This window comes from Vigna unguiculata, chromosome 3 (genome assembly GCF_037176805.1).
Source record: "Vigna unguiculata cultivar grain cowpea cultivar isolate G323 ecotype 2 chromosome 3, ASM3717680v1, whole genome shotgun sequence".
Lineage (NCBI taxonomy): Eukaryota > Viridiplantae > Streptophyta > Magnoliopsida > Fabales > Fabaceae > Vigna > Vigna unguiculata.
Window position 1 is genome coordinate 2,119,659 of NC_140794.1, and position 20,820 is coordinate 2,140,478.

Genomic DNA, 20,820 nt, shown 5'->3' on the forward strand with positions numbered 1-20,820 from the left:
TTTACGGAAAACATTTTCCAAAATGTTTTGACGGGTGAAAGGTGAAATTTGATGGAGGTGCAGGAAGGTTTAGCCCAATTAGAATATGCACAACGTAAATTTCGAAAGTATATTTTGCACACTTTTTTAGCTTAAATCATTAGTTGACAAGATAGATTATCTATTTAAAAAATAATAATTGGTGTGAAATATCGCCATAAAAGTGTTTCATAATTGATACCTAATAACATTTTGTGATAATTTTATATTAATTGTAGGATAATACAATTATAACAAGTAATACTTTTGTGAGAAGACATCACATTGATTAAAATTATTCATAAGCTATATATAAAAACTATTTCCGATAAGAAACTATTTTTCTTTAAAATTGAGCGTGCATAATGTATATACATACACACACACACAATATATATATATATATATATATATATATATATATATATATATATATATATATATATATATATATATATATATATATATATATATATATATATATATATATATCCAACATAAAATTACATTTTAGTATCTACATAAGATTAAATTTTCAAAACTTATTGAAACATTATTTCTAAACACATTTTTATAATATAATTTTTCAAAAGCAATATTTTAAATGAATTTAAAACATTTTTCATAATTAATTCTACCAAAATCTAAACCAAGTGCATAATCCTAAAAAATAAAAATAAAAACATATTTCTGCTATTTCCCAACAGTTAACAAGTATAAAAAAGGTATAAAAAAAAATATTAAAAGGCATACAGGTGCAGCTGCAATGCAACCCTCTTATTATTCTGCAGATTTGTCCAGGAACTGTCAGTCAGCCAAAACTAGTACTTTCTGAGAGATTAGAAAAATAACCAACATGTAAACAATGTCGCAACACCTCACCATCGAGTTCCCATTCTTTTGTTATGAAGCTGCACGATACCCTTCTCTGCAGCACAAATAAATGTACATATATGTTTCATTTCAAACCTTCATATTGGGGCTACGTAAACATCTAATTTGCCACCTAAGTCATCACTAACCAACAATTTACATAATCTATTCTCACAATGTTATGTACGTTTTGTGCCTTAAGTCAAAAAACGAATTACGGGAGTTGGAAAATTTCTAAGTCACGGTTCTGCTAAGCAATCTGCTATTACTTCGCCCATGTCTCCACAAACTGAATGCTAAAACTGCAAGGCTAGCAACTCCTGCCAAAATCTGTCACAAAAAAATGTAATATATGGTTGTTTCCTATACTTCCAGGCATGTATATAATAATTTACCTACAAGAGGCCTGATGTCACTAACCTTCGCTTCTTTGCCATAGTTAGTTCGAGCAGATTGGAATACTGATTTCAGTAATTTAAACGGAGAAGACTTGGGCATTAGAATCACAACAGTATACTTGTTTTTGCAAGGAAAAGGTAATATTCTTTTGAGTGCCAATTGTGCAGTTGATGGTGTAAGGGTTGATCTAACTTTTGATCGCCCTTCATCTTGAACCTGCAGCAAAGATAATTGCACGACTAGTAAGATTCATGTATATGAAAATGAGTAAACATGACCGTAACCTATAAAAACAATATAATAATAAAAAAATAAAAAAAAGAACAGATCATCATTTAATTTAAAGAAACGCAGCTTATGTCAGGTCAGGATCCATACATAAATTTTAATTTATAACAAGATTATGGAAAGGGGAGAAAATAATGATTATTTACTTCTAGATCATAATAACTTGCAAGCAACATCTCAATGTTGCAGTCATTTGTCATAATCATAATCAATTAAAAGAGACAGATATTTACATATATTCATGTGCTAAACTTCATTCCAAACTCAACACTCGTTATAAAGTAACGGAACTGGAACTAGAACTTATGATTAATTCTTTTCTCATAATCTGAGGAAAACCAAATGCAAATAGCAATTATCATGACACATGGCATTTCATGACATTGTAATAGTCACCCACCTCAAAAGAAGTCCCAACATCACCCGCATAGGCTCTTGATTGATAGCTATGCAAAATCCTATCCAGCCAGTAATAATTTTCCTGAAATACGTGTTCCAATAAGTAAAAAGAAAATATTCATCCACGATTCTGAATGCTTTTTTGGATAAAGCTTACAAGAATTCGTGTGTCGGTGTATATATTTTTGTTCAATTGTGACTCAATTGTAAAGACTACAATGCTAATAAGACAAACTTCAAAACCAAATTAACCTGCAGTCCATTCTCATGAGCTCGTTGCTCAATTTCGAGTATGGTTGAAACGTCCTGTTCTGAAGGCCCTTCCTCTTGAAGACGTAACATTTCATCCAAAGCAATATCTACCTGTAAATGATTTTATAAGACAGTAATTCTCACCAAGTAATATATTGAGAAGTTCACTTATTTTACATATGAAGGAGACTTGCCAGCTTGGAAGATATGTCTGGATCACAAGAAAAATTTATGCTTACGTCTCCGCGAACATCACCTATTCTTGAGGGTTTATTACCACCAAGAAATACTGAAACGCCTACAGAGTATATCTGGTGGAGGGAGGTAAAGTCTTAGATATAGTAGAATACCATATATGACAACTGAAGGAAAAAGATAGTAACACATATACACCTGGCCATGCTTGAACCGGAGAACCTGCATTATTTTTGTTTCAAGAAGCTTGCTCAAGAACCCAACAAAATGAATCTCCTCCACCTGTCAAATCAAGTCCCGAAACCCCATGCAGGTCGAAATACAGATTATCATGTTATTTATAATATTCAGTAAACACAGGTTTTAATATCTGTAATTTTTTTCTCAACAAACCATTAGATTAATCTGCTGAAATGTAGACAACACCAAAGTGGGTCTTACCTCTCCTAACAAAGTCAACATGCACAAGGAACTTAGTTATTGACCACTAATCCTTGTTAGTTCAATTTATAATTTTATATATTTACATAAATTCAGAAACTAGGGGAAAAAAGAACACACACCATGGTCCCATTCCTCAGCTCTACAGGAAAACATATCTGCACCAAACATTGTGCTTCTACCATGGGACTCCGAACCACTTCTCTACAAGCAAAGTGTGGTTTATTTAGAAGATGCATCCACTGAATCCTTCAAAGGTATATCGGGCATCCATACAGAATTCATAATGTGGAAAGATGCTTGTAACATCCAGATTGTCAAAAAGATGCAATAGGGAAGCAGTAGTACAATCTTTCCTAGAGATGATGCCTACAGAATATTTTCCTCATTTGAAAAGCCATACAGTTCATTTGAGAGCTTAAGAAAACACGCACATCTTTTCCTGGTGGTACAACGCCACACAAAAATTATCATAACACCTTTTGTTTGTAGATGCAGTGCATTGACATACCTATGGATTTCTGTTGGAAAAGTGAAAGGCAATCCTTTCAGTTCATCACGGTTAAAATTCATAATAGGCTCGGGAGGTTTTGGTATCCCACCCTGCATGGAAAGAAATCAATTGGTATAGAATAGTTCAAAAGGTCTCCTGGCTTTTGTTTAATGGATTCACACTCACTAGGTACTGCAATATCAAGGGCATTGCAATAGCAGGATCAATGTTTCCAACAATCACAACAGTAAAAGTTGATGGATCTTTGAAACATGTACTGAAGAATTCACAAGCTTTCCGTGGATCAACCTTTTGTAGGTCACTTTTTCTAATAGGCTGCAAAACAAAGAATATGCTGAAAGTCAAAAGTAGATCATTCAGTCAATGGTTTAATTATTGACAGAAAGTAGCCATACCCGGAAAAAATAAGAGTTGCCATAGTTAAGCTCTTTTACACGGTTTGTAAAAGCAGTGTATGGATCCCTATCTTGAGCAGATACTGCTTCTTCAGCCATCTGCATAACTATTTTGACATCTTCTTCACCTGGTGTTAAATTTGTTGTAAACAGCTGATAGACAAGCTGGAATATGTAAGAAATAAACAAATGTCATCAGAATAGGTAGAAAGAAGATTAGCGTGCGTAACATATAATAGTGGAATCGGTGTATTAGTTAGTAATACAGAATAGAAAAGAAATAAAATATTAAGGCCTACTTACTTGTTATTTAATTTTACTTTTTCACTATTAATAACAAAACCGTCAAATTTTGTAAATCAATTTGCTGTTTTCAAAGCTTTGTTTTCACTATTTCCCAAACAACTTTTTGAAACCATGAAACAAACTGAAAATAAGGTTTCAGTTTTGTAATTAAAAGTGAAAACAAATAATGGAGTTTGTAATTAAAAGTGAAAACAAAAATTAAAATTGAAAGTGTTTTCTCAAAGTAAACGAACCCTTGCATTTCTTGACTGAATTATTAGAACAGGGAAAAATAATTCTTTTCCTAGGGTTCTTGTTTTGAAAAAGTTCTCCTAATTAAGGCATCTTCCATCGTCACTCTCTCCTGTTTATGAATTAATTAGCATTAACTATGAATGGCAAAAAAAAGCACATTCACACCCGTAGATACTCAGTGGACAGTGGGTAACACATTGCAGGTATGTCGTACTTGGATTTTTATACAGGTATCCGCAGGTGAAAGTAAAAATCTTATATTTCCCTAATTTACCAAATATCTTTACAGTATCTCAGCAAATTCTATTACTACCAACAGAATCAAAAGCAGAAAAGCCTTTTAGTAAAAATAGAAGTTAGCTGGAATCACATGGCATTAGGGCATATCATAAAATAAGAAAATGAGAAAAAAATCCTTTCATAACTTGAAAAAAAGAAGGTATTGATATATTGAAGTTAAATCCAAAATTATATATACATATGATATGTCCAGTCCATATTATAAATGGATGAAAAAAAAGAGAAATATTATCAGGAATTAAGAACAAGATTATTACTACATACTAAGTTAAAAGTAAAAATACTTGCTTCCAGCTTTAAAACATAAACAGGTGATGTATGATTTAATAATAGTTTTTTATGTGCTTGCATTTTTGTGAGCAACTACATACTGCAACATTAAATTGCCATAAATCAAGAAAGGAAAGGAATTTTTTTGTTAATTATATCAAATGTACCTGCAAAGCTGTTTCTAGGTCCGAAGGTGAACAATCACCATAAAAAGTTCTCATATATGCACCAATCTTGGTACCAACTTCAGCTCTCTTGCCAGCAAGCATATCCATTAGGACAGATGGTCTATAACCAAACACACCAATTTCCCCAGCAATGGTTGGTCCCATCGAACAAGAGAAGTATTCACTCTCTGGGAGTTCAGATAAACCCCCATATGAATACCCAGTGAAGATAACCTGTTAAATCACATCTATATATTAGAAATGATAATTATTAATGCTAAAATTCTAAATTCACCGTTAGCTGATGCCTAATAAGTGCATGTGTATGCTAATTTAAATTTTGAATTAGTAAAAGGCAGGAAACTTAAATCTCTTGGACTACATGCAGCATAAGGCACTTCAAAAAATCAATTATTTGTTTAGGGCGTTTTGCGTTGGAATTTTTTTGTGATGTGTTGAATTAGATCTGTAGATGAAAACCCTAGGTTTAAATATCATAATTATACTCTATTAGGGTCATGCCATATAATTTAACAAAATCTGAAGCGAGCTGTCAATCGATAATGTAACCAGATTGGTACAGAAGTAAGTCAATGTCTATTATGAATTATGAAGCATGATAAATTTGATAAGCAATGCCTAAGAGGATTGGAACCTGGTCATCAAGAAAGTCTGTACGCTTGTAACATATCCGCATGCCATTTGACAGTACCAGTTCAGTAGCTCCAATATTTGAATATTCCAATTCCTGCACAACATGCCTAATTTGAAGACAGGGGAGGGATCAAGATTTCGAATGTGATTTCCTAAACATAATTTAACTGGAAGAAAAACCAGAACAGTCATAAAAATTGTTACACAGAATAAGTCACATTTCAAAAGCTATAATGAAAGAAATTGTATCCATATGATAGGTTAATAACTGGTATACAAAACCCTGCCTTACATAAATAGTAGCAGCTGGTTAAACAGATTATATTGGCTATCTCAACTTAGAAAAAATAAAGATTTTAATGAAATATGGTTATAGTCGCAAGGTAAACAATAAGACCTAAAATCATAAAAAACTGAGCCCTACATGGAAAACCATTATTTTCAGTTTTCTCTAACCATTCTGAAATTTGGAATTCTTGTTATTATAACATATGGGCATGTAGGATAAAATGTATGGCCACATAACCATGACACTTATCATGGAAAAGGAATTTACTTTGTTTTCTCTGAATAGATCTAAGTAATAGGAGTTAAAAAAGAACCATCAAACCTTTTTACAAATTTGTATGATCTTTTGATAACGAATTGCAAATGTTCTCATAGGAAGAAACATGTCATTGTCAACCACTCTTTCATAAAAGGATAAAGATGCAACGTCTACCTAAAACAAGCTACCAAGGAGGTACTTAATAACAGCAGCGCTGAGACTTGATTCTACGGATTAACAATGATGATTCGAAGGACACATTCACATGTCATTATATAAGGGCGGGCCAGAAATCAGAAAATAAAGAGCTATATTGGCAAATGAAAATGTAATGCACAAAAAAGAGAATGATTTCATGGTCGAATCAAACTCACCCCATATTTGGCTTTGTAGTGACAATTTCTTCTGGAACATGTTCATCGTCCCAATAAGAGATTATCCCTTCTTCCTCCATAAGATTGACTTTCTTAACAACATTTTTCAGATCATCAAGCACAGCAAATGGCTGGGGCTCAATAGTCTTTATGACACAGCTACATGATGTCCTTAACTTCTCAGAACACTTAGAGATTTCTAATGTTGATATATCTGATGGGTATAAATAACACAACATCAATTACAAGGCTTCACAAGCTTAATTATCCAGAAATTTGATGTCAAAAGAAAAAAAAAAAGTAGAAGATAATCGACTCACGTGGTAGAAGAGTCTTTTGGAGTTGAGCCTCATACTCAATCCCAACAACAGGTTCCCCGTGGAGAAAGTGCTGCATGAACAAAGAAAAGATTATCTCCAAAGCCACCTATAGTTTGTTATGAGATCTTTTAATGTGAAAAAAAAAAAAAATACTTGTAAATATTCATCTCTCAAGCTGGTAGATTGAATTTGATCTCGCTCCAAATACGCAGATTCAATCTCTGACATCAGTAGGGCACGGACTACAGATATTTCACGATCTGAAAAGCCATGAAGTCTTACCCTCGCAACCTGAAATTTGCTGTCATAAATATCAAAATAAAAGGGGAAAAAAGAATGGAACTGGAAGAAAAAAATGAAAGAGAGAAAGATGAAGAAAATGCAACTCAGGTCAAGATGAAAGGCACCTCTATTAACATCGATTCCAGGGCTTCAATAGTTCCTTTTCGTTTACAAGAGGAAGTCATTATATTGGCCTTTAATGGGCGAACTAAAACATCAGCAGCGGCAGAACAGGAGAAATAAGGTGGATCATTTCTACGAGCTATTTTAAAGAACCTCTGGTTTAAAGCATAGAGGAACATGGATTCTGCAAGTAAATTACGGTAGTCTTTCACTGTCTTAAGCTCATCCACTGGCGTCTTATAGCTGATCATCACTGCAGACTGTTATTAGGAAAGCCCATATTAAAGTGTTAATTTCAAAGCAAGATAAAATCACTAACAAAAATCCTGGAACTTGAATTAAAAGTTAATGGTTCGTTACCTACTTACCCCAGCAGCTTCGGATTCAACAAAACACGAAAATCGTGGCTCATCATGTGATGGAACCTGGAATGTTGGCATAAGTGGAGGATCAGGATCTGGAATTTTCTGGCCAAAATGAGTCTTTATTAACTCAACTACATCCTGCAATTGTGTGTGAGTGGTTAAGGAAATCACAATGACAACTAAACAGCACAGTTACTTTACCAAACAAAAATCAAATGTGAATAAATAAAGCACCTGCGTATCAGAAAAATCTCCAACTGCTATCACTGCCATATTGCATAAATGGTACCACTTCTTGTAAAAATGCTTCACAGTCTCTGAAGAAACCGTCCGAATCACTTTCTCTAGGCCAATTGGCAGCCGTTCAGCATACTGCAATCCATTCAACACTTCATGAAATAACACCAATCGATATAAAACAATTCCCCAAACTGCAATCACATGTTCTAACCATTTTAATCAACATTGGCTAATAATATAGCAAGTAGCAAGTGTTGAATACAGGCACCTTTGAACCTTCCATCATCAACATCCAATGAGCATCCTGCAGCCGCCCCGTGGCATTTCTGCTTCCCCTGTACTCTTCCAAGACAGCTCCTCTCTCTTTCGCCAAGTCATCCTTCGAAACTCGAATCTACAAACACAGAACAATCCAATTACAAAAAACTAGAACAACAAAACAGAGTTATGCAAACAGAGCATAACACAATTCTAATCGAGACCTCTGAACTGAACTCCGCCAAGACCGAAATGGCCTGAGACAGCAGCTCCGGCTTGTCGACCGGAACCAAGAGCTCGTAAACTGTGTCGTCGGCAGAGGTCACGGCGTTCTGACAGGCCCCGAATTCGGCTCCAATACTCTCGAGGAATTTTACGATGTCGTGATTGGTGTATTTCTTGGTGGCACTGAACGCGAGGTGTTCAACAATGTGAGCAATTCCGCGTTCCTCCTCCTCTTCGAGAACTGATCTGTCGTAACCGATTTCACAATCAGCAATTCAGCATTGAATGATTCATAATACACGGCATATATGAATGGATAATTAGGTTAGGTTAGGTTATCGGTTACCCAGCCCTGACGGCGAGAGCGAGAGCGGCTCTCATGCGAGGCTTGGAATTGCAACGAACGTAGTAGCGAAGGCCATTGTCGAGAGTGCCGTAGTCGACGCCGACGGGTTTGTCGGAGAGAAGCTGCTCCATGTCGGCGTTGACGAGCTTAAGCGATCTGAATCCTTGTTTCTTCGAGATCGGAGGTACAACGGCGGGAAGTAATTCCATTCTTTTGTTTTCTTCACTCTTTGCCCAGTCTCAACGTGATATTGATATTCTGCGCCACTTACCACTGTCACTCACGATACTACCCACTCTCCTCTCTCGTTTCTTTCTCTTTTTCTTTTTCCTTGTAATTTCTTTTTGCACTTAATAGTTTCTTTGAAACCCACCTCACCTCGGGAACACAAGGGTTAAATTATATTTTTGTCTTTATGTAATTTTCTAAGTCAGAAATTCAAGGATTGGAGTAGGCAGTTTCATGATGTAGATTATATTTTTGTCTTTATGCATCCTTTTCAATTTTCACATTAATCAGAAATTTAAGGATGGGAATAGGATGTTTTACATTGAATTAGATGAAAAATATATAAAAAGAAACATAAAAAAATTCATGTATTAAAATTTTAGATAAAAATTATTTATGACTATTTTACTTACAAGTCTCCCATATTAATTTCATTTGTAGAAGCCAAAAATATTAATTTAGATACAACTCTATGTATTTTCCCCAATTATATCTTCTTCTTTTTTATTCTAGGTAGATTCAATGTCAATTTGTTTATCAAATGAACTAGTTTAGAATTCATATTTTGAATAGTGAAATTCTTAATTGTACTTATTATTATTCTCAATTCCATAAATCTGCTCGGAATTTAACCTATATTTTTTCTTTACTTTTTTAATTGAGAAAAAGAAAAATATAATTTAAAAAAAATAAATAAAAGTTAAGAAATGAAAATGTTGATATTGAATTTTATTTATTTCAAAATGAGGGAAAAAATAATTTAAGTGTGAATAAAATTTTATTTTGTAAGATAAGATAATTAAAATATTTTTAGACAAGGCATACAAATATACATGTAAGACACGATAGATGTGTAAAAAAAAAAAAAAAGTCAATACTTTTCATAATTTTGATAAAAATAAATACAATGGAACAACATTTAAAAATTAAAATTTCTGAGACTGTAAAACTGTGTCAAGTAAATACAAAGATACCGTTTTTACACAATAAACCATTATGTCTATTTTTTATCCAAAATTTCAAAAATAGAATTATATTTTCTATTATAAAAGTGTTATTCTTTATTCTCTATTTTCGTTTCAGGAAAACTAAAGTACTATCTAATTTTGGTGTTCATGAAACAAATTATGAATCGTTTTTCAACAATAAGATTAGGGTCGAACAAAACATATTCATCTTATCCGAATAAATATAAAGTAAAATTTAACATATGATTGAATTAGATGAAGTAAGGGAATAATGTTAAACAAATAAAGTTGAGTAAAATAAATAATATCAGTCGAGTTTTGATAGTGTGTTGTATTTTGTGAATATTTAACTCAATTCAAATACATATTTTAATATTTATAAATTAGTAAAAATATTTTAATTTTAATTTTTAGTATGATATTATTTTTGTTAAAGTTTATTAGTAAGTTATTTAAAATCATAATCTATTATAATAATTATTATTATTTATTAAAATATACAAATTATAGTTAGAGATTTACTATATTTCTATCATTTATTTAAAATAAAAATATTTGTTTATTAAAAAAATAGTTTAATACGTTGTAATCTGAAAAATAAAATCAAAGTAATCTACAATCAAAATAGTCTTGATTAAAATAATCTTGATTATTGTAATCCGGTAAATTAAATAATTAAAATATTAAATATGAATTATATATATATATATATATATATATATATATATATATATGGATTTTAAAAAAATCACGAGTTTTTTTTAAAGAGATATCCATACATAATAAGATGGATAAGGGTTAGATTCTTTTTTTCAAGTTAAGTAGTAGATAAGTATTATCTATGCTCAACCGACTCATTGTCATTCCAAATAATGTCAAAAGATATTAATTTCAACACAAACATGTTCATTGCACTTGAACAAATATTAACATTGGTGTATAGCATGAATTATTTAAGCATGTAAGTTTATTCTTGTACTTAGGTAAATATTAGCATTGGCATATAACATGAGCTATTTGAGCATGTAAGTTTCTCATTGTACTTAGACAAATATCAACACTGACATATACCACGTGCTAATTGAGCACATGGGCCTTTTGGTCTTATGCCTCACGAAGCGGGATTGCGGGTCTGAATTATTGAACCTAGAGGATGTTTAGGCAAACTACGAGGTTAAGGCAAAGGCGAGTGTTTTCAACATTATATATTTTTTCTTTGGGTTTGATAGTTGTTTGAGGATAAAGAGGATGAAACCAAGTTAGTGATTGTTGCATCGGTTAACAAAATTATTCCCAATAAATTGCTTAGTCGGTGAGGTTTACAATAAGGAAGAAGGATTGCATAATGAGTTTGGAGGATACTTAAGATGGGGTGTGAAAGAGCCTTTGACTATTTGAAATGTTTTAGTTGACACCGACTTAGGTTGTGATAAAGAATACCTGAAATGGACATGACTCTTAGAGCGAGAATGCAACAGAGAAACTACCACCTTATCTTTTTAAAACGAATAGGAGAAACTGGATATGTTAAAGTTTATAAAACGATTATTTGAGTAATTTATTATAAAGATAATAATTAATAATTAAACTACATAATTAGTAGTAAATAATTAAAAAAAGAAAATTAAAAACAATTGTAAAAAAACGTTAGTGGGTTAAGTAGGTCAACCCACCTTCAACCCGATTCAAACCCATTTAACCCGTGAGTTAAGGAGGTCAACCTATCTTCTTTCTGCCGTCTAAAGATTATTGGTCAGACGAATTTTTAACTAAAATAAAAGTTGTTTATTTAATACATTAATTTATTAAAATATAAAAAATAAAAAACAAATAATTATTAATAATTAAAATAAAATACTTAAGTTTATAAATAACTTAAAATTCATCCGAACTATATTTTCATATAAGTTAATTTCTTTTACGTAAAACAGCATATTTAATAATTTAAAAAATATTTTTAATATGTTACATCAAATGTCATGTAACAACTTTACAAATAATAATGCTTATAAAAAATTATTATTTATATTGAGTAAAATATGTTTTCTATTAAAAGTATAAAAAAAAACATTTTAATAAACTTTCATAAACACGTGCCTCACTTCTTAAAAAAGAAAAATTTTCATTCCCTTTTCTATCTTTTCCTTCTTTTTCCGTGAGGTAACCTAGCCTAACCCGGACCTAACCCATTGAATTCTTGTACCATAAAATGCAATTAGGCGGCAATAATAAGTTCCCTGAAAATGTGGATATAGCTAACATGGAACAAGTTTATAAACATGGCATGGCCTAAGACGGTAGGTAGACTTTGCCCTTCCACCCATGGAAAATTTTTAGCCATGACCTGCATAAAACTATGCGATAATCATAAAATAAAGATTTGTACTTTAATAGATCTCCAAATATACAAGTAATAGAAATACAGGAATGAAGCACTGACTCGGTGAGTCCATCTAAACTTCAATCCACAAAACAACAACAGGGATGAATAATACAAGAATATACATATGCTTAAAAAAAGGAGCAGTGCAAAGATATGTACAAAGATAATACAACAGCAAAGATCTATATACAAAGAGATTTGACGAGGGGAGGACTTTTCACAAGGTGGTTTCTTCTCAACAGTTAACTATAGCCATGATATTTTGTAAAGCTGATCCACAGTTCATACACAAATCCAAAGAAGAATGCTACTTCCAACTGCATCCAATTCGCCAATACAGTTTGGAAAAACTTCTCCTGATACTAATGCCACCATAGTTCATACTCCCCTTTCTGATCCCTCATCTAGTTTCTTTCAACTTTTTAACATCGGAGATAATTTTTTGATCGACATTCTGGGTCGTTAACGTTCATTTATGCTTACTGGAGTTGATTCAACAAAATATATTCAAAGTCTGACAATGTCCTAACATGACTCGTCTATTCGTAAACCTATGATACAACAAATCAACGAGAACCCCCCTTTTTCATAACCAAGATAGCAGCCACCAAACTAGATGCCATCAGAGACCCAAGTATCCTTGATTCCTTCTTTCCATATTCCCCATCTCCATCTCACTCTTGGGAATTTGCTTCTGCATGATGAGATCAGGCCGCCAGCAACATATGAATCAACATCGCGATGGATAAGAAGCGAAACATCAGACAACTGGGTGCTTTTATCCAAAACAGAAGAGATAAATGCAAGAGTAACCTCCACTTCATGGACCACTAGATGTGCAATAAGTTGTTTTATCATCTTCATCCCAATCCCATCTTTCAAACCTCCCCGTCTGAAAGAATTCTCCATCACATGCCAGGCTCCAGGACCTAAATTAAGACATGTTATGTTCGGAAAACAATCCAACAAAGTATCAATCCCAAACTCTGCTGCTTCAACCTGTTCTCTTCTTCCTACTAAATCCAAGGTAAGTCTCTTTACCGTGCCGCAGTGACGAAACATGCTAAACAAAAAACAAAGAGAGAGGCATTCTACACTGAGCTGAAGGCATTGTATATTAGCACAATTTTTCAACCTGAGCTCATCAGTATTCTCGAGAGAGAGATTAAAATTCGTCAAGGAAGGGGCTTCAAGGACAACCAACCTAGGTTTGATGCATCTGAGATCAAAATCAACAAGGCAAGGTGCACATATGATCAAAGAAAGTGGAGCATTTGAGACCGACCATTGACAAGTGGTAAGGTGTAAGAAATTAATCTTAGGCTCCTTAAGTCCACCAACCCCAATAAGACTGAGTTGAGTCAAATTAGGGAAACAAGCATTGATCCTGCTTAAGTCCTCATCATCCAGTCTCACAAACTCAAGGGTCAAATATCTCAACGTTGGCATCAAACACAGACCATCCACGGATAACCATGCATTCCTCACAACCAATTTCACAAGATTATGACCTGAATAAGACACATTGCAAATTTCCATGAGAGACAGACAAAACTTCGACGCATATTCTTATGGTATGTTTGGATGCACAGAAAGAAGATATAAATGAATACAATACATTTTTTTTTTTGCTTGATTTGAGAGAAAGTGTTTTAAAATAAGAATTCACGAATTTCTTTCCTTCATATTTCCCTTCTACTCAAATTTCGATATTGTTGGTAAGTTTAACAGGGAGGAAAGAACTTTGATGAAAGAAAATAGAGTACTGATGTATTTTCTTTGGTTGGGGAGAAAATGAAAGGATTTTTTTTTTTTAGAAAATGTAACTAACAACAGTTCAAATATTACATTGTTATCTTCAATTCTACCTTACAAACATACCATTAGGATCTTTTAATATTATTTTTCAACCAGAGTTGAAGTTTCACATTTAAACATATGTTATCTTAATCTTCAACACAAATTGAAACACCAATTCTGACGGAAAGAATACGAACACAGGCAAGAAACCGCATTATTGTAAGAGAAGTAAAATAAGAATAAAGGAAATTTGAGAATCGAGAAGCTAACAGGTGGAAGAGATGAGGGACAAGGCTTCGGATCGGCGCCAACAAGACTGGACCCAGAAATCGGAGACGGAGAAAGATTTCAGAGCGTGGGAAATGGATGGAAGCCACTCTCTGATGAAGCTCATGTCGGTAAGGTAGAGATCGTCGGACTCATCCTCGACGTCGTCGAAGGAGACGCCACCGAGGGCGCGATCGACGCCCAGCGAGACGGAGTCGAGAGTGGAGGTAGAGCGAGAAACGAGGTGAGAGAAGACGGTCTTGAAGGGGGTGACGTGGTGCTTGGTCTCCGGCGAACGGGACTTGAGGTAGCGCGACATGGAACAGACCAGGTTCAGCCACCGCACCTCGTATGACGCCGCGTTTAGACCCTTGGACACCGCCCTGCACCGCGCCACATCGGTGGTGTCCGTTAAACGACTCACAATTTCCACCAACAGCGACTCCGGAAGCTCCTCCATCATCGCCAATCGAATTGCGAAATTGCATTCAACATAGAGAGAGAGAGAGAGACAAAGGGAGAGATAGAGAGAGAGAGAGAGAGAGAGAGAGAGAGAGAAGAGTTTGTGTTTGTGTTTGTGTTTGCGTTTGCGTTTTGTTTTTCGGGTGACCGTGGAATTTTGACTATTTACGTATTTGACGTAAGCGAAATGTCGAATATACCCCTGCCATAAAATTCACTATATTTCGAAAACCCTAGAGAGAGAAACAGGGGGTTTGGTTAGAGAATTTAGAGAGATGGGGAGGAGGATACTGAACGATGCCTTGAGGAGTATGGTGAATGCAGAGAGGAGAGGGAAAGCTATGGTGGAACTCAAGCCAATTTCCACCGTTATGTCTTCATTTCTCCGAATCATGAAAAACCATGGTATCTTTTCTTTCTTTTGTATTTCTTTTTTCTGAACTCGAAACCCCTTTTAACTGCTTCACAATTTCAAATCTGGCAATGATGAAATGGTATGATTTCGCTTTTGAAAAGTGATTTCAGTCTCTGAAATTTATGTCATTATTCGTCGTCTATCTCCTCTCTCCTTCATTTATATGTTTGGAGTTTGAATGACTTTCGTTGTTGATTTGATTACTGTTATCATCTTCCATCTGAGTCTGAGCATGAATTTCCGTGTGAGAAATATCTTGTTGCTTAGGTAGATGAAAATGAAGGGTCCATGAACCGAAATAAAGTTCTTTAAGATTCTGACAGTTACTCTATATTGCGCCACTGTTAGTGTAGCTAATTTGGCTTAAATTCCTAATAGGTTATATCAAAGATTTTCAAGTCTATGATCCGCATAGAGTGGGGAGGATAACGGTTGAACTACAAGGTAGGATCAACGATTGCAAGGCCCTTACATACCGAAAAGATATCAAGGCAAGGGATGTTGAAGCCTACAGATTGCAGACTCTTCCTACGCATCAGGTTCGTTTATGTTAATGATTCGTTTTCATGTTATAGCTTCCGGCAGCTGTTTCTGTCTGATTGTGGTTGTTATAATTTGTGTTTTAAGAATAATATTTAATCGGAAATCAAAGGAAAAGGATAATTGTGCCTTTCTTTTTCTGTGTGCAGTGGGGTTATGTTGTGATTACAACTCCTGATGGTGTTTTGGATCATGAAGAAGCCATTAAGAAGAATGTAGGTGGCCAGGTTCTTGGTTACTTTCACTGAAATGATCGTTGTCATGCTATTTTGGCTGTGTATTACGTTCAGTTATGTTTCCAGATAAACATTCAAAGAATTTTTTTTTTCCTGTATGAATGTTATAAGATAGCAGCTCATGCATGGAGAGTATGATGAATTGCATTTGATGCTTTGTAGAAATTAGTCCTGTTTTGGTTAAATGGTATATTAAACGTGAAGGAATGCTATGCCTCCTACTTCTTAATCTACTTCAAATTCCAAGTTCATGTAGTCCAGGGTTAATTCTATCATTCTACGCAATTGTTTCCTATTTCTCAAAAATTGCAGTTTTGGATGAGAAGATATTTCTTGTAAACGATGTCAACGTTTAAATTAATGTCCAACCCTGTTTCTCAGTAGTCATTTATGATATGCTTAACAAATTCAAGCCCAATTATTTTGCTACATTTTTCAGCTCTTGTAAGTAAACTACGAGTGTTGAAATAGACGTGTACAAATGCATTTGCCATCCAATTTAGGGTGAAAAATAAGAAATATCTCTGCTTGTGAAAATTTTGGCTCCAGATTTCTTAGTATTACAGTGTTCTGATATTTCATGGAAGAAGAACGCAGTGAACAACAGCAGCATCATTGATATTTACTAGTTAAATTAAGAAATTGTCAAAATAGTAAATTCATTGATATTTTAATTTTAGATGTGTGCAGAAACATTTATGATGTGTGGCAGTTCATCTCAATAGAGAAACTATTACCGCTTATGCGATTACTTCACGCTTTGAAATTTGTAAAATGTGTAAATTTTCAATTGTACCGTTCGATCTTTGCGTAGCTGTTATAAATTCCTTCTATCCTTGCCCTTACATTGTTACATATATAATAACATTACTAATTTTTTATCTACCAACATTAGTGACCGGTTGTTATCTACCAAAAGTCACTACATAGTGGTTTCAAAATTATATTTAGCTTCATCTTATAATCTTAAGAAATTCAATGATTTTTTTTTTCTTGTGAGATTGAAGTGTCCTCGACGTTGTTTTTTGTACTAATTTAGGTATCCACCTTATTTCTACCAAACATGACGTTCCTTGTAGATAAAGAATCACACGTTTTATTTTATTAATAGTAAATAGCAACACTCGGTGATTCGCATTACAGTCAAAATCATAAGCCCCACAGTTTGAGGGAAATCAATTTTAACCACCCACAGAAAAAAGCAGAATGAAAAACCAAAAACATAGTACGTCAAGTTAACTTGGATCATAGTACGAAACATTCTGAAATGGTGTTCATTGAACACGCCTGCAAATAGTGAAGCCATCACCAATTGAAACAACAGAAATTTCAACACGAGAATCATCTGCAATGGCTTTGTTGAAAGCTACAACAGACTGTCTGTATTTTCTTTTGGGTATTGGAACATCCTCTTCAGGCCATGCAACAGTTCCACCCCAGAGGGTGTTATCATAGATTATTAACCCACCAATCTTCACCAGTTTAAGAAGCCGCTCGTGGTAATTCCAGTAGTTATCTTTATCAGCATCAACGAAAGCAAACTCAAAACTATCCTTATTTGAATCCTGTAGCAGAACAAACACAACCAAAATATCAAACAAAAACTACTATAAAGGAGTTAGATCAGTAACATGACAGCAACACAGAATGATGCTCACTTCTTGTAATAGTTTATCAAGAACAGGTAAAGCTGGTGACTGTATGAAGTCGATCTTGTGCTCTATACCAGCCTTCTTAATGAATGGTAGTCCTACCTCATAAGCTTCTCTATCTGGATCTAGGGCTATAACCTACACCACACAAACAATGGAGTTGGTGACATAGAACAGACATATTATTAACTGTACCAAATAACCTTCAAAAGTGCAAACCTTTCCATCATCTGGAATGGTGAGTGCAGTGAGGAGAAGAGAGTATCCTGTAAAAACTCCCACTTCAATGGTCTTTTTAGCATTCAACAGCTTCAAGAGCAAGGCCATTAGCTGACCCGCATCAGGATCAGCACCCATGAAGCCCCTGGTCAGTGAAAATGGCATTACGTAAACAGTTTCATTATGATATGGTAACTAAATTTATAAAACAAAGCCCTTTATTAATGTTTACTAGTTGAGCACAGACACTGCTATCACAAATATTCAGATGAGTGAAAAACTCTAGGTAGATCCTGAGAATGGGGACCCCGATCAACACAATAACCACACCACAGATTCATTAAGACGATGCAGAAGCTAAAAACAAGAAACATAGAAAAGAAGCAGATGTACAAGATGCAATGTAAAAGTAAATAGATTATAATTCTGACCAAGCCTCGTACCAAAAACTGAAACTTATAGCAGTCTTTCGAGTTTCAACCAAGACCTTAACTTAACTATGTTAACAGACTTTGTTTTTGTTGTTTTTAATAATGTCAACCAGGGCGGATCTTTGTTGTGGTCCCTCAAAATTTTTAATTTTTTTTAAAAAATATATGTAGTATATAATATAAATGAAAATTAGATTAGATGGATTTTTATTTTTTTATAAAGTATAATATATAATGTTAATGAATAATAAAACATAAAACTAAATATCATAAAAATTAAAAAAATTTATAGAAATATTTTTTATTTTCTCTTTCACTATGGTGTAAGTTTTTTACGGTACTCTTTTTCACACTTTGATGTTTTTTTTATTGGCCAAATAACCATTCTTTCTATTTATATTTTTCATATATTCTCTTTCATTTTTAACACTCCTGTATATTTTGAAAGTTAAATATTAGTATAATAGTTAGTATTTTATTAATCGTATTATCATGAGTTTTTTTTTTTTTTATATCTTTTTCTATAAATATAGAAAGAAAGATATGTATTATATATTTATCCATACCAATTTTTAGTTATGACTTAATTATTATAACTTTTTCTTTCAGTGTTAGTTCTTCCAGTGGGAGAAAGAATAATTACCAAGGGTGTGTTGCAGTGGCATTCCTGAGCTCTTTGAGAGTCTCTGCTTCTCGAGGGTAAACGCTAGTCTCCAGTATATACTGCCACAACATTGTTGTTGGATTGAACAATTTATGAAAATGAAATCCAAGGAAAAAGTAATGTTTGTACGACAAACCTACCTTTGTCAACTTCTCACTCTGCAGTATTATTGGATTAGAGGACATTTCTATTTCTCTTTGTTTTTTTCTTCTGTTGGACTTACAATGCGTCTCCTGTTTAGGTTTCGGCCATTTAAAAGAAGTGAAGCGGAGGTTGCACGTTGCAACGTTGCAACCCCCGTTCCTTCATCTGTTCAACAAACAATCAAGGGGGTGTAAATATGTATTTCCTTTTATGTGGGTGTTTTGAAGTTATAAATTTTACCAAATTTTTTCAACAATAAAACTTTCTTAAAAAGTTAAAATTGCTGTCACATTTAGTTTTATTTAATGTTTGTTCTTGGAGGGAAGCCAGTATCTGACGAAGGTGGCCGTTACATTACAAAATTTTGTTTTAGTTAATGATCTCAATAATGGAAACTATCGAATCAAGTTTTTTTAATAACAGTGATGTGAGAAGGTAGACATGGTGGGACTCATCACCATAACCACCGGAGGTCGTTGTTGTTCCCTTTCGCAATCATAGGACGCCGCTAACGGGAACCCCACAGCCTGACAGTAACAGCGACAACAACAGCGACCCACTTTTTCAACACAGCTACCAGATTCATTTATTGAACTCTTGATTTGGAACTTTTTTTTTTTGACTTGAACATTTTGCACGTGACAATTGCTTCCTGCACTCCATTATTTTCTTTATGCACCTACAATTATAAAATTTTACCTTTTTGCCCTTAGGAGTTTTATTTGAAACATTTGGGTAAGTGGATTAGTGTTGTCCGGATAATGGATTCCATAAGGTACGTGGCTGACCAGAAAATTGATTCGAAGGGAAAAAATAATGACGGGAAAATGAATTCCGGAAGGAGAAAAATGATATCCAGAAAATAGATTCCAAAAGGGAAAAAACATTTTTCGAGAGAGATTTCAGAAGAGGTAAGATTCGGAAAAAACAATTCCAAAAAGAAGAATTGCTGAAAAAAAATTCCGAAAAAAGATTGCAGAAACATATTTTTCTTTTCCGAAAACAAAATTTCCAAATAAATTTTCTATTTTTGGATTACATTTTTCGAATGTAACTTTCAAATAAGGACAAAATCGGAAATTAAATAAATTCCATAGGGTGCAGAAAGAGAATGATAGGGTGCAGAAAGAGAATGATAGGGTGCAGAAGCAATACCCTTCTCCCTCCCATACTATTATTGATATAAGGCTTTTTTTTGTTATTTGTTGGTAGACCACCTATATTCATGATGGGATAACAATATAGAAATATTTAATAATTTTTTTTTCAAAAGTTTATTCAAATATAATTATTTTCTACGCGGTAAATGTGTCTATGGAATATACATTCTTTGATAAAAAAAATTTAAAATTTTATGAGAGTAATTGAACTAATGAAAAATAAAAAAAAATTTAAATTTTATTTTAAAAAATAAAAATTTAAAATTTTTCATGGTTTTTACTTTATATATTTAGTTTTCGTATTTTCTCTTCGGCTTAATTTTAGTTTGGGAGATCAAAATATAATTAAGATGACTACTTATTTTTCTAATATTGATACAAATTATTTTTTATATAAATTGTTATGACATTGTTTTTGCAAATTAGTTTATTTCTTATTTGATATACTAAGAATTTATCGGCCAAT

General features: G+C 33.5%; 4 protein-coding genes across 8 annotated transcripts; 1 reads left to right on the plus strand and 3 right to left on the minus strand.

Annotated features, from left to right (window-relative positions):
• Positions 1 to 758: 758 nt before the first annotated feature.
• On the minus strand, positions 759 to 9,128 carry LOC114178884 (Insulinase (Peptidase family M16) protein). 4 transcript variants are annotated; one of them, XM_085671658.1, is made up of 21 exons: positions 8,786 to 9,128; positions 8,439 to 8,685; positions 8,225 to 8,350; positions 7,951 to 8,088; positions 7,720 to 7,854; positions 7,354 to 7,611; positions 7,100 to 7,237; positions 6,947 to 7,016; positions 6,627 to 6,840; positions 5,707 to 5,812; positions 5,052 to 5,285; positions 3,775 to 3,939; positions 3,545 to 3,694; positions 3,377 to 3,468; positions 2,988 to 3,069; positions 2,623 to 2,706; positions 2,420 to 2,540; positions 2,230 to 2,336; positions 1,979 to 2,059; positions 1,312 to 1,506; positions 759 to 1,221 (listed from the first exon to the last, which is right to left on the minus strand). In XM_085671658.1, exons 1-21 carry the CDS (start codon positions 8,992 to 8,994, stop codon positions 1,126 to 1,128), a joined length of 3,048 nt encoding a protein of 1,015 aa, XP_085527784.1. In that variant the 5' UTR covers positions 8,995 to 9,128; the 3' UTR covers positions 759 to 1,125. The 4 variants fall into 4 exon arrangements, with proteins under 4 accessions (XP_085527784.1, XP_027920820.1, XP_027920821.1 ...); XM_028065019.2 differs by having other exon boundaries at positions 2,230 to 2,340; positions 2,424 to 2,540; positions 8,786 to 9,127; XM_028065020.2 differs by having other exon boundaries at positions 2,230 to 2,340; positions 2,424 to 2,540; positions 8,439 to 8,680; positions 8,786 to 8,923.
• A 3,221-nt stretch (positions 9,129 to 12,349) lies between these two features.
• On the minus strand, positions 12,350 to 15,027 carry LOC114177778 (F-box/RNI-like superfamily protein). Its single transcript, XM_028063297.2, has 2 exons — positions 14,435 to 15,027; positions 12,350 to 13,875 (listed from the first exon to the last, which is right to left on the minus strand). Exons 1-2 carry the CDS (start codon positions 14,892 to 14,894, stop codon positions 12,977 to 12,979), a joined length of 1,359 nt encoding a protein of 452 aa, XP_027919098.2. The 5' UTR covers positions 14,895 to 15,027; the 3' UTR covers positions 12,350 to 12,976.
• A 73-nt stretch (positions 15,028 to 15,100) lies between these two features.
• RPS15AE (ribosomal protein S15A E) lies at positions 15,101 to 19,242 on the plus strand. 2 transcript variants are annotated; one of them, XM_028063299.1, is made up of 4 exons: positions 15,121 to 15,298; positions 15,687 to 15,847; positions 15,998 to 16,063; positions 18,996 to 19,242. In XM_028063299.1, exons 1-4 carry the CDS (start codon positions 15,169 to 15,171, stop codon positions 18,999 to 19,001), a joined length of 363 nt encoding a protein of 120 aa, XP_027919100.1. In that variant the 5' UTR covers positions 15,121 to 15,168; the 3' UTR covers positions 19,002 to 19,242. The 2 variants fall into 2 exon arrangements, with proteins under 2 accessions (XP_027919099.1, XP_027919100.1); XM_028063298.2 differs by lacking the exon at positions 18,996 to 19,242 and having other exon boundaries at positions 15,101 to 15,298; positions 15,998 to 16,335.
• LOC114177780 (putative caffeoyl-CoA O-methyltransferase At4g26220) lies at positions 17,158 to 19,324 on the minus strand. The gene is made up of 5 exons (XM_028063300.2): positions 19,191 to 19,324; positions 19,030 to 19,109; positions 17,956 to 18,100; positions 17,743 to 17,874; positions 17,158 to 17,649 (listed from the first exon to the last, which is right to left on the minus strand). The coding sequence occupies exons 1-5, from the start codon at positions 19,233 to 19,235 to the stop codon at positions 17,359 to 17,361; spliced, it is 693 nt and encodes a 230-aa protein (XP_027919101.2). The 5' UTR covers positions 19,236 to 19,324; the 3' UTR covers positions 17,158 to 17,358.
• Positions 19,325 to 20,820: the final 1,496 nt, after the last annotated feature.

What these genes read in the sequence shown, in the direction of transcription:
- LOC114177778 (XM_028063297.2), bottom strand. Translation starts at nt 14,894, where the DNA reads ATGATGGAGGAGCTTCCGGAGTCGCTGTTGGTGGAAATTGTGAGTCGT. An exon ending in GTCCCTCATCTCTTCCACCT is followed by an intron (nt 13,876 to 14,434) that starts GTTAGCTTCTCG and finishes TGTCTTATTCAG; the next exon opens with GTCATAATCTTGTGAAATTG.
- LOC114177780 (XM_028063300.2), bottom strand. Translation starts at nt 19,235, where the DNA reads ATGTCCTCTAATCCAATAATACTGCAGAGTGAGAAGTTGACAAAG. An exon ending in GCCACTGCAACACACCCTTG is followed by an intron (nt 18,101 to 19,029) that starts GTAATTATTCTT and finishes TTCACTGACCAG; the next exon opens with GGGCTTCATGGGTGCTGATC. An exon ending in TTGATAAACTATTACAAGAA is followed by an intron (nt 17,650 to 17,742) that starts GTGAGCATCATT and finishes GTTCTGCTACAG; the next exon opens with GATTCAAATAAGGATAGTTT.
- RPS15AE (XM_028063298.2), top strand. Translation starts at nt 15,169, where the DNA reads ATGGGGAGGAGGATACTGAACGATGCCTTGAGGAGTATGGTGAATGCA. An exon ending in CCGAATCATGAAAAACCATG is followed by an intron (nt 15,299 to 15,686) that starts GTATCTTTTCTT and finishes AATTCCTAATAG; the next exon opens with GTTATATCAAAGATTTTCAA. An exon ending in AGACTCTTCCTACGCATCAG is followed by an intron (nt 15,848 to 15,997) that starts GTTCGTTTATGT and finishes TTCTGTGTGCAG; the next exon opens with TGGGGTTATGTTGTGATTAC.
- LOC114178884 (XM_085671658.1), bottom strand. Translation starts at nt 8,994, where the DNA reads ATGGAATTACTTCCCGCCGTTGTACCTCCGATCTCGAAGAAACAAGGA. An exon ending in TGATGATGGAAGGTTCAAAG is followed by an intron (nt 8,089 to 8,224) that starts GTGCCTGTATTC and finishes AATGGATTGCAG; the next exon opens with TATGCTGAACGGCTGCCAAT. An exon ending in CCTTGATATTGCAGTACCTA is followed by an intron (nt 3,469 to 3,544) that starts GTGAGTGTGAAT and finishes CTTTCCATGCAG; the next exon opens with GGTGGGATACCAAAACCTCC.